The sequence below is a fragment of the Dermacentor variabilis genome, chromosome 11 (assembly GCF_050947875.1).
Source record: "Dermacentor variabilis isolate Ectoservices chromosome 11, ASM5094787v1, whole genome shotgun sequence".
NCBI classification, from domain to species: domain Eukaryota; kingdom Metazoa; phylum Arthropoda; class Arachnida; order Ixodida; family Ixodidae; genus Dermacentor; species Dermacentor variabilis.
This window is the reverse complement of record NC_134578.1, coordinates 105,935,861-105,949,579: the sequence shown is the minus strand read 5'-3', so window position 1 is coordinate 105,949,579 and position 13,719 is coordinate 105,935,861. Positions and strand designations below refer to the sequence as shown.

Sequence of the window (13,719 nt, the reverse complement as noted above, 5' to 3'; positions counted from 1 at the left end):
GGCATACGCCGTCGTTGCCCGACGTCAAGGTCCTTCTCCACCTCCTCCATGGTTCTCCTCCACGACCGCGCGAGGGCTCTGTAACGCCGCAATTCCATCGAATACCGCCGCAGTCGCCAGCACACCTACCCGTCGCCCAGCGCAGCTACCCAAGGAAGACAGACGTTTTGCACGCTCCTGACCATCGCCCGCTCTGCTACCACTGCGGAGAAGCGCGTCACGTCTACCGAAGATGCCCGTACCGGGAGATGGGACTGCGAAGGTTCGCCGTCAACGCTCCGCACCCGCAGCAAGGCGAACGCCCTCGCGATATCACCGACTATCGCACCGCTACTCAGTGGAGCTCTCTACGACCGTACCGTTCGCCATAATCACCGGTCGCCGCAGTGCGGACCATAGGCTCGCCCAGTCCGGGGCCGGTAAGTGAGCCCATATGCGGAAAACTAAAAGGAGCAGCCGATGGAGGTGCGCTTGCTGTTAGTCGAACTGACGAATATCCTCTGCCGCCGACGAAGACAGCGAAGAAACTACCTCGACGATATAACAACACGCCGCCCTCCCGAAGAAGTCTGCAAGCAAAGAATACGCCGACGAAAAACGACCTGACGAAGCCACGTACCAGCCACAAGCCAACGCGACGCAGCCGTGATGCGACGCCAAGACCTAGTAGACGCCAACCAACGACCTTGACGTGCTTCTCGACGCCAATGCAGTCACCGCCTTAGTAAACACTGGAGTCGATTCCTCCGTCATGAGTGGGCCCGTCGCCACCCAGTTGAAGAAACTTAACACTGCATGAGAAGGCCCTGAAATTCGGACCGCTGGAGGACACCTTATTACGCCGAATGAATCTGCATGGCACTAATTACTGTTCATGACCGGACTTACCCTGCCACCTTCTTTATACTCCAACAGTGTTCACGAGAGGTCATTCTCGGCATGGACTTCCTTAACCAACACGGTGCAATCATCGACCTGAAGTCGAAGTCGATAACGCTGTTGGAAGATCGAGCGATACCGCCGGAGAGCTCTCGCAGTCACCACGCCTTAAGCGTGCTTGAAGGTCAAGTCAGCATCCCATCCCGTTCCAGCATCGCCATTTCCGTCGGCCCCAAAACACCTGCCGACGTAGAAGACGTCAACGAGGGTGACCAACGTCTACTGCTAGACCGTGCAATTTGCGTCGCAAGAAGGATCGCTCGACTGCACGGAATAAAAACTGAAGTGTTGCTGACAAACTTCAGCCAGGAGTTCAAACGCATCCACAGGGGCACTACGATTGCGTACATCGAGGAAATTCTGGAAACCCGTAATTCGTTCGCCCTCTCGGATTCTGCCGCATCTACCCCGACGACCATAGTTCCCGAACCAGACTTCGGCATAAATTCAAGTCCCCCCATGTTTAAGCAGCAACAGCTCGGAAGTCTGCTCCGACGATACAAACGCTGCTTTTCGACGTCATCGAGAATTCGACAAACACCAGCAGCAAAGCATCGCATAATCACTGAAGAGTGCGCTCGACCACTCCGCCAGAGCCCATAACGAGTTTCGACGCGAGAAGGTGAAGCTATAAGAGAACAAGTCGAAGAAATGCTGCGCGACGACCTCATAGAGCCGTCGAAAAGCCCGTGGGCATCTCCTGTAGTCTTGGTAAAGAAAAAGGACGGAACCCTACGTTTCTGCGTCGATTATCGTCGACTTAACAAGATCAAGAAGAAGGACGTATACCACCTCCCACGGATAGACGACGCATTAGATCCGCTCTGCAACGCAAAATACTTCTCGTCGATGGATCTCAAGTCTGGCTACTGGGGAATTGAAGTAGACGAGAGAGATCGCTAAGAGACCGCCTTCATCACGCCACAGGGCCTCTAAGAGTTAAGGTCATGCCACTCGGACTGTGCTCCGCGCCTGCAACGTTCCAGCGCGTCATGGACGAGGCATCAGGATCGAAGTGGCAGAGCTCTCTTGTTTACTTGGATGATGTCGTCGTCATCGCCGGAAATATCGACGATCACCTTAGGCGGTTTAAGACAGTACTGGAGGTCATCAAGTCATCAGAGCTCACTCTGAAGCAAGAGAAGTTCCGCTTCGCTTACGAAGAGCTTCTGTTCCCAGGCCACGTCATCAGCAAGTCTGGAGACCGCCCCGACCCGCAGAAGACTGCTGCAATTGGAAAGTTCCCACAGCCCATCCACAAGAAGGGCGTGCGTCGATTCCTTGGTATGTGTGCCTACTACAGGCGCTTTGTCAAGAACTTTTCACGGATTGCTGAGCCGCTGACACATCTAGCAAAATGTGATGTCGAGATCACGTGGGAAACGCCGCAGGCGGACGCATTTGAAGAACTCAAACGACGCGTGCAGACGCCGCCGGTACTTGCGCACTTCGACGAGGACGCCGATACCGAAATCAACACTGACGCCAGTAGCCTAGGCCTCGGTGCCGTCCCAGTCCAGAGAAAAGACGGACTTGAACGCGTGATAGCTTACGCTAGCCGGTCTTTGTCAAAAGCAGAAGTCAATTATTCTACAACTGAAAAGGAATACCTCGCCATCGCTTCGGCTACAGCGAAATTTCGCCCTTACCTATATGGCAGGCCAATCAAAGTCGTTAGCGACCATCACGCCGGCTAGCGAAATTAAAGGACCCTTTATGACGGCTGGCGCGGCGGAACCTAAGACTGCAAGACTATGATATCACTGTAACCTACAAGTCCGAACGAAAACACTCTGATGCCGATTGCCTATCACGCGCCCCCACTGACTCGCCGCCGCAAGATGACGGATGACGACGCCTTTCTTGGTATATTAAGCGCGGAAGATTTCGCTGAACAGCAACGAGCAGACCCGGAGCTGAAAAACCTCGTGGAGTATTTGGAAGGGCACACCGACTTTGTCCCTTGGGCATTTAAGCGAGGATTGTCTTGGTTCTCGCTTCAAAACAACCTACTCGTAAAGAACTTCTCACCAATACGTGCCAACTACCTTCTTGATGTTCCGTCAGGGCTGCGTCCAGGATTATTGCACGCCCTACATGACGATCCGACCGCTGGATACCTCGTATTCCCCCGGACACTATCGATCATACAGGAAAGGTATTATTAACCTGAATAAGACCCTCGCCGAAGTGCTAGCAATGTACGTCGACCTCGAACACAAGACGTGGGATGCCGTCCTGCCGTACGTAACATTGGCTTTCAACACGACGGTGCAAGAAACAACACAGATCACGCGCTTTAAGCTGGTTTACGGCAGGAACCCGACTACCACGCTGCCGCACGTCACCGACGAAGACAATCTTGACGCGGCCACCTATCTCCAGCGCGCCCAAGGAGCCCGACAGCTTGCCCGCCTACGGATCAAGAATCGGCAGCGTACCGACAGCCAACAATACAACCTCCAACAATGCTTTGTCGAGTACCAGCCCGACGACCGTGTTTGAATTTGGACCCCGATACGCAGACGAGGACAGAGTGAGATGCTATTGCGATGCTATTTCGGACCCTACAAGGTCGTTCGACGTATTGCCGCACGGGACTACGAGGTCGTGCCAGATGGTATTTCGCATTCACAGCGGCGCCGCGCACGATCTGATGTGGTCCACGTGGTGCGTCTTAAACAATTTTACGGACGCTGACGAACTTTCTTATTTTTTTGTTCTCTTTGCAACGGGTGTTTTTCTTTATTACTTTCATTTGCAGCATCGGGTCGATACTTCTTAAGAGGGGAGTATTGACACCTGTACTTGTTTGTCTTTATCGGGCGACACGTCTCACCGCCTAACAAATGTTATCGCACAGCGCGGGACGCGCCTGCATGTATCAGAAGTTTCTGGAATGTTATCGATGCTTCTATCCGCTGTCTGTTGTCGCAGAACCTTGTGTTATCTGATTTCATCGCGTTACGCGAAGGTGTAGTACTTTATGGAAAACACGCGGGTCCCAGCGATTAGTCTGGAACATTCGACGACTGCTGTGTAAAAGCCGACGCGCTTGACCCGCTGATAAGATTTTCGACAATCGCCGAGTTTATTCGCCGCTATCGTTCTTTAAGTGTAGCCTGCTTTCTAGGGCACAAGTTCGCCCAATAAAACGCTAGTTTCATTTATCACAGCTTTGCTGCCTTCTTCACCGTCACTACCAAGTGACAATATCTATGTAACTAGTGATGGGTTGCCATTCCCTTGCCTGTTCTTCGGTGGCCCGGGAGTGTAGCGCTCGGGCCTGTTCATGAGCACATTTGCTGCCCTCAACTGAGGAGTTGGCCGAACCCAAACTAGTTCGATTGTTACAACTGAAATGTTTTCAATGTAAGGTGAACAGTCCTTGCAAGTCAGACAATGATCTGTCTGTGCGCCATCAAAATCTGTCGCTTTAGCGAATTTTTTACGTTGTCTGCGTGCTGCCTTAACCTATGTTTAAGACATTTCCCAGTTTGGGCAACGTACACTTTTCTGCATTTGAAAACAATTCCATAGACTGCACCTTCTGCACAATCAACAAAAGGCGGCCTGTGCATTGTGCCGCAGTGGCGCGGCGGCGTTGCGGCCGGGTAGGTTGACCTACAGAGCTTTGACAGGTTGTGAGGCGCAGAGAACACGACTTTCACGTAGCAACGCTGGGTCAACTTTTTCAGATTGTGCGATAGCGCGTGAATGTAACCTATCACAGCTATCTTCTTCCTACGCTGCGCGTGAGCTTAGCAGATTTGTGGCTTTGTGCTTATCCTTATGAGAAGGCCCTCTGCGAACGAAATGAGGTGGTACTGAGGACAACCGGCGCACAGCAATCTTTCGGCTTCATTATTGAAAGCATGTGAGATAGAGTGTGGGCAAGATATGCAAAGAGTGTTGTATAGGCACAACATGGCAATAGCTCGTTTAACGAGCTTAGTTTGGGCGGACTGTTGGCGCGTGGTTCATAAGTCCAGCAGACACCAACAGATTCAAATCGGAACCGGATAACTAAAATCTTAATTGGCCATTGACTGGGACTAGAGGCTGAGGGGGCTCATTGTATCTTTCAACACAGCCAACACCTTTCTGCGTTCACATTCCGTGGCCTGTGCTTCACAGTTTAAAACCCAAAAATTACCGTCAGAGCAGAACACCTTAAAAATTTACACATCAGCGAGCAAGACATGAGGATCGAAATCAGGATCGAAACGGCATACGCGATGAGCGGTTAGACCTGGCGTAGTATTTGCTTTCGCAATAAAACTGGATTAGCCTTCGTCTGCGTCATTCGCACTAAGAAATGTTTAAAACATCGCAGCTATGTTACTTTCGTTTTCTGCAACATGTCAAAGCACAGCCTTCGAGAATGGCTGTCAGCCAAGCAACGGAGCCATAAGGGCATTGAACGACTCGGAACACTAACAGCTATCTTTTTGCAAAGTACGGGAAAGAATGTAGCGGGAGCAAGTGCAACCTTTTGTCTCAAAAATTTTCAAATTAGCACTTAGCATTAGCGTGCTAGCTCAATTAGCGTCAGCAACATTGTTGATGCATAGGTAGAGAAGAAGCAAAGTGACTTGATATAAAAATTGGCAGGTGGCTGCATGCATCTGTAGTTACTTTTTGGAAAAGATGCATAATTATTTCACCAGCATGATAGAAGTTGGAAACCCAGCAATGTGCCCAGTTTCAAGGGGGAATCTACTCCTCATAATAAACCTCACTGATTGCACGGTTGGGATAATACTAAATATGGATGGAGTATTGGCCATGTCAGCCCGCTGTGGTTGCTAAGTCGATCTGGTGTTGCGCTGCTGAGCACGAGGTCGCGGGATCAAATCCCGGCCACGGCGGCCGCATTTCGATGGAGGCGAAATGCGAAAATTCCCGTGTACTTAGATTTAGGTGCACGTAAAGAACTGCAGGTGGTGTAAATTTCTGGAGTCATCCACTACGGCGTGCCTCATTATCAGAAAGGGGTTTCGGCACGTAAAACCCTATAATTTCATTGGCCATGTCAAGTGGGGAATAAAAGAATAACATTACATAACATATTCGGTCAATAAATTTTCATTCACGCCCGGTACTCAACAAAAAATCAATGCAGATTATGAGGACGGGTCATAAACCGAGAACGAAAGCAACAAAGGAATCACTTTGGAGACATCAGTCGCTACCGCTTTTTAAATGCGGTCCTAACGACGTCTATTGACCTGTCTATCTGTCTAATAAATTGAGTCAAATGTTCTCCACATCAGGAAATGAGAAAACATTTACGCATTTTGTATCAGGTAGGTCGTATTCAGTCGATAAGCTCGATCCCTTCGTTTTCATTGCTGAGTGTTTACCGATACTAGAAATGGAGTACTTTTTGGAGATGTGCTTCCGAAACTTATTGCGTGCTCAAATGCTTTGTAACACTTGAAATTTATTGCGCCTTTCATTACAGCACCGGTCGATGGGAAACGACTCGTGGGTAAGTACCAGACATTTGTTCTCAAGAATTACACAACCTATAATATCATAGGAGGCCAACAAACGCGACCCTCGTTTATTACATAACAAGGGTCTTGAATCCGGCAACATTGATGTCTTCAGGTAGCATGTGTGGGTTTACTGACCGGTTGCCTTCACCCAAAAAGATCACGTTCTCGTGATGCCTGTGGCAGAAAGGATGTTCCACATCCGCCGGAAAGGTACGTGAGTGGTGGCACTGGCTAACACTCCCAGGGCTCTACTAGGAAACATAAATACCCAAGAAAGTGGATGCAGAGACGGCGTCGCGGTAGCATAATTGGTAGATCATCGCACGCGAAATGCGAAGGTTGTGAGACCGTTCCCCATTTGCCGCAAGTTTTTTTTCATCCACTTTCATTTCCATTAATTTAACGTTTCCTTAATTCATTTATTCAGCACTAGTAATTTCACCTATGTTTTCCTTAGTGTAAGTGTTTGTTGGCTTCTTATGATTAATAAAAATCGGTCCCCTGCGGTAACCCCCTTCTTGCTTAGAAACTATAATCGTTTTGTCGGCGTGGCGACTTTGTAAAAGTTGCCTGACCTTTTCCCAGCAGCAATATATGGCCGTTCTTGAATGAAAAATTACAATTGTTATTGGTGATCAGATGGCAATATTTTTATCCTTGAAGTTCCTCCAAATCAGCAAAGTTCAAGCAGCTATCGCGAGTAATTTCTCTAATCAGCTAATACGCAGCTATAAGAGAGGAGTTAACGGAACATATAACGTAGTAAAAATTGCTCACGACCTTCCACGTACCAACAGCGTGTATAGAACGTAATTTTCCAGTGAGAAAAGAGGCAAGAATATAGAAATATCACGGGTGACATGAAAGCGCTAGATGTCTAGTTCGTCTGTTCTTCGACCTGTGGGTCGTTTGTTGTGCTCGTGTTGACTCAGCTTACTATTCAACACCAGACAAAAGGGCTGGTGCCGACAAGAGGGATAAGTGCGCACCTTGCCAGGGCACAAGTCAATTGTTTCAGTTTTTTTTCTTCTTTTGCCAATCGTATAACCTCCAGTTTGACATTGCCTGCGAGTTCTCCAGACCTCACTCTTATGGGTACTTATTTGTAGGGTGCCATCGAAGGACACATGTACCAGAACACCGCTCACACATTGCAGGAGCTATAGGCTGCAATTACCCAGTCCACTGCAAAGATAACGCCCGCAACCTTCCACTGAGTGTTTAACAATATACATCATCGTGTTGAAACATGTCTTCATATTGTCACGTAGTGGTGACGTTGAAGAACACAGTGTTTCGTGGGCGAACCTGTGCCCACGAAACAGGCTACAGTTATAGCGCAACGATAGCGGCGAACACAGTCGGCTATCGACTAAAATCTGAAAATGTGATCAACATGACAAGCGCGTCCGCTTTTGTACATCAATCTTTGAATGTTCCAGACTAATCGCTGGGACGCTCCTGTCTTCCACAAAGTTCTACGCTATTCGGGTTGCGCATACATGCAGTCGGATTACACAAGGTTCGGTGACAGACAGCGGATGGAACCATCCATAACATACCAGAAACTTCCCATACATGCAAGGGTGTCCTGCGCTGCGTGATTACATTTGTTAGGTGGTGAAACGTGTCGGCCGATAAAGACAAGTACACGTGTCAATACCCCCGTCTTAGAAAGCATCGACCCGATGCTGCAAAAAAAACGAAAGTAATAAAGAAAAGCACTCGCAGCAAAGAAAACAACAAAGTAGGAAAGTTCGTCAGCGTCCGTAAGAGGGTTGAAGACGCACCACGTGGACCATTTCAGATCGTGCGCGGCGCCGCTGTGAATCCGAAATGCCGTCTGGCACGGCCCCATAGTCCCGTGCGCCAATACGCCGGATGACTTTGTAGGGTCCGAAATAGCGTCGCAATAGTTTTTCACTCAGACCTCGTCGGCGTATCGGGCTCCATACCCAAACACGGTCGCCAGACTGGTACTCGACGAAGCGTCGTCGGAGGTTATAGTGTCGGCTGTCGGTACGCTGCTGGGTCTTGATCCGTAGGCGGGCGAGCTGTCGGGCTTCTTCGCAGCGCTGGAGATAGGTAGCGACGTCAAGATTCTCCTCGTCAGTGACGTGCGGCAGCATGGCATCGAGCGTCGTCGTCGGATTCGTGCCGTAAACCAGCTTAAACGGCGTGATCTCTGTTGCTTCTTGCACCGCACTGTTGTAAGCGAATGTTACGTACGGCAGGACGGAATCCCAGGTCTTGTGTTCGACGTCGACGCACATCGCCAGCATGTCGGCGAGGGTCTTGTTCAAGCGCTCCGTGAGACCATTCGTCTGCAGGTGGTAGGCAGTTGTCCTATTGTGGCTTGTCTGGCTGTATTGCAGAATGGCTTGGGTGAGCTCTGCTGTAAAAGCCGTTCCTCTGTGGGTGATGAGGACTTCTGCGGCACCATGTCGCAGAAGGATGTGCTCGACAAAAAATTTCGCCACTTCGGCTGCGCTGCCTTTTGGTGGAGCTTTAGCTTCAGCGAAGCGGCTGAGATAGTCCGTCGCCACGACGATCCACTTATTCCTGGATGTTGACGTCGGAAACATCCCATCACATCCATCCCGATCTGCTGAAATGGTCGGCAAAGAGGTTCGATCGGCTGTAGTAATCCTGCTGGCCTTGTCGGTGGTGTCTTGCGTCGCTGACAGTCTCGGCATGTTTTGACGTAACGGGTGACGTCGGTGTTCAGACGCGGCCAGTAATACCTTTCCTGTAACCTCGACAGCGTCCGGGAGAATCCGAGGTGCCCAGCGGTTGGATCGTCGTGTAGGGCGTGCATTAGTTCTGTACGCAGCGCTGACAGTACAACAGAAAGGTAGCTGGCGTAGACTGGTGAGAAGTTCTCCACAAGGAGGTTGTTTTGTAGCGTAAACGAAGACAACCGGCGCTTAATTGCTCTAGGCACAACGTCGGTGTTCCCTTCCAAGTACTCGACGAGGCCTTTTAGCTCCAGGTCTGCTCGCAGCCCTTTCGTGAAGTCTTCCGCGCTTATTATTCCAAGGGAGGCGTCGTCGTCCTCGTCGTCTTGCAGCTGGGGATCGATGGGGGCGCGTGATAAGCAGTGGGCGTCAGAGTGTTTCCTTCCGGACTTGTATATTACGGTGACGCCATATTCTTGCAGTCTGAGGCTCCACCACGCCAGCCGTCCTGAAGGGTTCTTTAAGTTAGCTAGCCAACACAACGCGTGATGGTTCGAATGGCCTGCCATAGAGGTAAGGGCGGAATTTTGCTGTAGCCCAAATGATGGCGAGGCGTTCCTTTTCCGTCGTAGAATAATTGGCTTCCGCTTTTGACAGCGACAAGCTAGCATAAGATATCACCCGTTCAAGTCCGTCTTTCCTCTGGACTAGGATGGCACCGGGGGCTAGGCTACTGGCGTCAGTGTGGATTTCAGTATCGGCGTCCTCGTCGAAGTGTGCAAGTACCGGCGGCGACTGCATGCGTCGTTTCAGTTCTTGAAATGCGTAGGCCTGCGGCGTTTCCCACTTGAAGTCGACATCACATTTCGTTAGGTGTTAGCGAGTCCGCGATGCGTGAAAAATCCTTGACAATGGGCCTATAGTAGGCACACGTGCTGTTGCAAATGGGTCGCAAGCCCCAAGGGTAGCATTGGCCTGGCAGCCTGGGGCACAGCTGGAAGCATCCGAAGGTCCTGACAAAGGATGAGTCTACTGCTAACAAAACAACTTGTTCATTCTAGCATCGCAAAAGACCGGCCGGTCAGGTCGACCGAAGTGGAGAAGCGGGAGACCACGTTACTCGACTGAATAAATCGAAGCTTCTCTCTTGGCTCGGTGGGCACCTGCTTTTATACTCTCGGAGTCGAGGGCAAGAAGGAACGGCTCGGAAGAAGCGCACGTGACGGCGGCGCACGGACACGTTGTGACTAGTGACAAGTATCCGCCGGGCCGGCGTCGGTCAGACCTCCTCGCTTCACAGTTTGGGAGCTCCTCTCCCCGGCTGCCCGCGCTTTGACAAGCGTGGGCACCAACATGCATGCACACACACACACACACACACACACACACACACGCACACGCACACGCACACACACACACACACACACACACACACACGAAGACACTTGGCATTGAAACAAGCCTGGACGCGCTTAGCAGGAGGTGTTGGGGCAGCGCTGAACTGGCCAAAATCTCCTCAGCTGTGAACGAAGCCCCGGCGTCCGTTGCATCCGCGCCGCCTATACCGCACGTCGGAGGCGAAACGTAACAGACCACCCCACCGGGAGAATGAGATCCCGATGGTCAGGGGACGGCATCTGCTGTCCGGAGGGATGTCGCTCGATGATGCTCATAACCGAAGTCGGTCGTCCCTCGGGGTTTCTTGAGCGCAGCGCACCGAGAAGGCCTAGTTCTCACGTTCACGTTCACACAGGACGCTGCAAGGTGCCTTCGGGAGAGTTGCCTTTCTTTTCGTTCCCAGCAAGAGTTAGAACTACGCCGAATCTCAACTGCTCAGTCAGCAAGCACGACACAACCCTCACTAAGCCATGCCAGGCTCTTTCCCCTTTTATACTACTGCCTGGTTCCTTACAGTAGTTTAGCAGCACTCAGAACGCGTCCACAAATTGGAAAGTTGCACTAGAAAGCACGTCATGACTTTGAAACACTAAACAAAAGCAATATGTTAAAAATCCTGCCTCAGGAAGAAAAAACATCAGTAACAAACAACTTTGAGGCGGATTCCTACGTTAGGGGACTCGACTTAAGCCATCGGCGTTACCTTTGAGACTCCCCTTTTTGTAACGCACCTCAAAGGATTATTGTTGCAAAGCGAGGCTCCAGCGCAGGATTTGGCCATTTTAGGAAGAGATGGTCTGCAGTCATTGGAGAGGGCAGTGATCCGTCTCAATAATAAACCTCGAGCCGGCTAGGTAGCATGACAATTTCTGAACGGCCCACACGAGACACGCACACTCTTTCTCGGTGGCGCTGTACGCCTGCTCACGACTGGTCAGCTTACTACTAGCATACAGGACAGGGTGTTCCACTTCTCCATTTCCCGTTGGCACAGTACAACGCCCATGCCTCGCTCACTAGGATCGCACTGAACAACGAACCCTTTTGTGTAGTCTGGCGATCGTAGCACAGGCTGGCTTGTTAGGGCACTATTTAGGGCGCTAAAAGCTCTTTCCCTTGTCTCGTCCCAGAGGACTGTTTGGGGCTCTGTTTTTCTTAGAGCATCCGTCAGGGGAGCCGCGATATCAGAGTACCTGGGGATGTACCTCTGATAGTAGCCGGCGACACCTAAGAACGACCGAATATCGCTCTTCGTGCGCGGTTGCGGGAAGTCTCGCACAGCGGCCACCTTTATTTCAGAGGGGCGGCGACGACCCCATCCAATCACGTGACCGAGGTAGACAACCTCGGCCTGTGCTAACTGGCACTAGGCAGCCTTGACTGTCAAGCCCGCTTCGCGCAGGTGGGTTAGCACTGCTCGCAAGTGTGCCATATGCTCAGACCAGGATGCGGAGAATATCGCTACGTCGTCTAAATACGGTAAAGCGAATTATTCCTGTCCCCGCAACACTTTGTCCATGAATCTTGAAAAGAAGTATGGCGCGTTCTTCAAACCAAAACTCAGAACTTTAGGACGGAATGTTCCCATTGGTGAAATGAACGCCGCATACCTACTAGCCTCTTCTGTAAGGGGAACCTGCCAATAACCCCTGACAAGATCTATGGTGGAAATAAACTGAGCGCTACTAACTTTCTCAAGGCACTCCTCGATGTTAGGGATCGGATAAATTTGATCCTTAGTGATGGAATTAAGCCTGCGGTAGTCGACGCAAGGACGAGGTTACTTGCCCGGTACCTCAACTAAAATCAAAGGGAAGGTATAATCACTCTCACCCGCCTCAATAACACCGAGCTGTAGCATTTTTCTTTACATCAGCCTCCATAATATGGCGCTGGCGAGGTGGCACCCGGTACGCCTTGGATCGTACTGGCTCTGGGGAGGTAAGTTCTATTTCATGAGTAAGGACAGAAGTCCTACCAGGCCTCTCAGCGAACTGACCTTGAAACTCTTGTAAGAGCTGGTGTAGTTCGGTTTTCTGCTCAGGCGACAGCGGTGCTTTACTTATTAAATCACTAATGACTTGATCGGTGCATTCCCTGTTCGTCACTGAGCCTAGTCCCGGAAGCTCGACCGAAAGCTCTTCTGGAACGTTTACCATCATACACACCACTGCTTCCTGTTGTCTATAGGATTTGAGCAGATTACAGTGGTTAACTTGCTGTGCTTTCCGTTTTCCTGGCAGACTCACCACGTAGTTAACGTCCGACAGTTTTTGAACAACCCGTGCTGGGCCCTCCCACTGCACGTCGAGTTTGTTTTTTAGCGATGTGCACAATATCATTACCTTATCGCCCACCTCAAAACGACGGGCCCTAGCTGTCCGATCATAATAAACCTTGGCCCTCTCCTCGGCTTTTGCCATTGCTTCACCTGACAACTCCTGTGCCCTTCTTAAGCGTTCGAGGAGCCTAAGCAGGAACTCCACGACTGGGTCGTCGCCCCTGCCTGCCCACGAGTCTCGAAGCATACGAAGCGGAGACCGCAGCGAGCGACCGTGCACCAGCTCAGCTGGCGAAAACCCCGTAGCCGCATGCGGCGCGGTCCTTAATGCAAACATCACCCCCGGCAGACACGGCTCCCAGTCAGTTTGTTGTTCAAAACACAATGCTCTCAACACGCGCTTCATGACGGAGTGGAGCTTCTCAACGGAATTCGGCTGTGGGTGGTACACTGAGCTGTGTAACAGCTTTACCCCACACTTTTCGAGAAAGGCTGTCGTCAAAGCGCTAGTAAACACTGTGCCCTGATCTGACTCGATTTCCGCAGGAAAACCAACTCGCGCAAATATGGACAGTAGTGCAATGACTATCTCAACTGAGCTCAGTTATTTAAGCGGCACTGCTTCAGGGAACTTTGTCGCTGGGCAGATCACAGTCAAAATGTGTCTGTACCCCGTGGTTGTTACCGGCAGAGGTCCCACTGTATCAATAACGAGCCGTCTAAACGGCTCCGTAATGATAGGTACCAACTTCAATGGCGCCCTCGATTTGTCCCCTGGTTTGCCCACCCGCTGACAGGTGTCACATGACCTCACAAAGTTTTCTGCGTCACGAAAACACCCTGGCCAACAGTACTCTTGCAAGAGACGATCCTTAGTCTTCTTAACTCCTAGGTGTCCGGACCACGAACCCCCATGCGA

At 50.8% G+C, this 13,719-nt stretch overlaps 1 protein-coding gene across 8 annotated transcripts in view; it reads left to right on the top strand.

The window, feature by feature from the left end:
- The window catches only part of LOC142564977 (uncharacterized), a 124,550-nt gene that overhangs the window by 63,311 nt on the left and 47,520 nt on the right, over nt 1–13,719 (top strand). For all 8 annotated transcript variants that reach the window (XM_075676211.1, XM_075676210.1, XM_075676208.1 and 5 more), the window contains one exon: nt 6,407–6,433. In XM_075676211.1, coding sequence (XP_075532326.1) covers nt 6,407–6,433 — 27 coding nt within the window. The remainder of the gene's footprint in view (nt 1–6,406; nt 6,434–13,719) is intronic.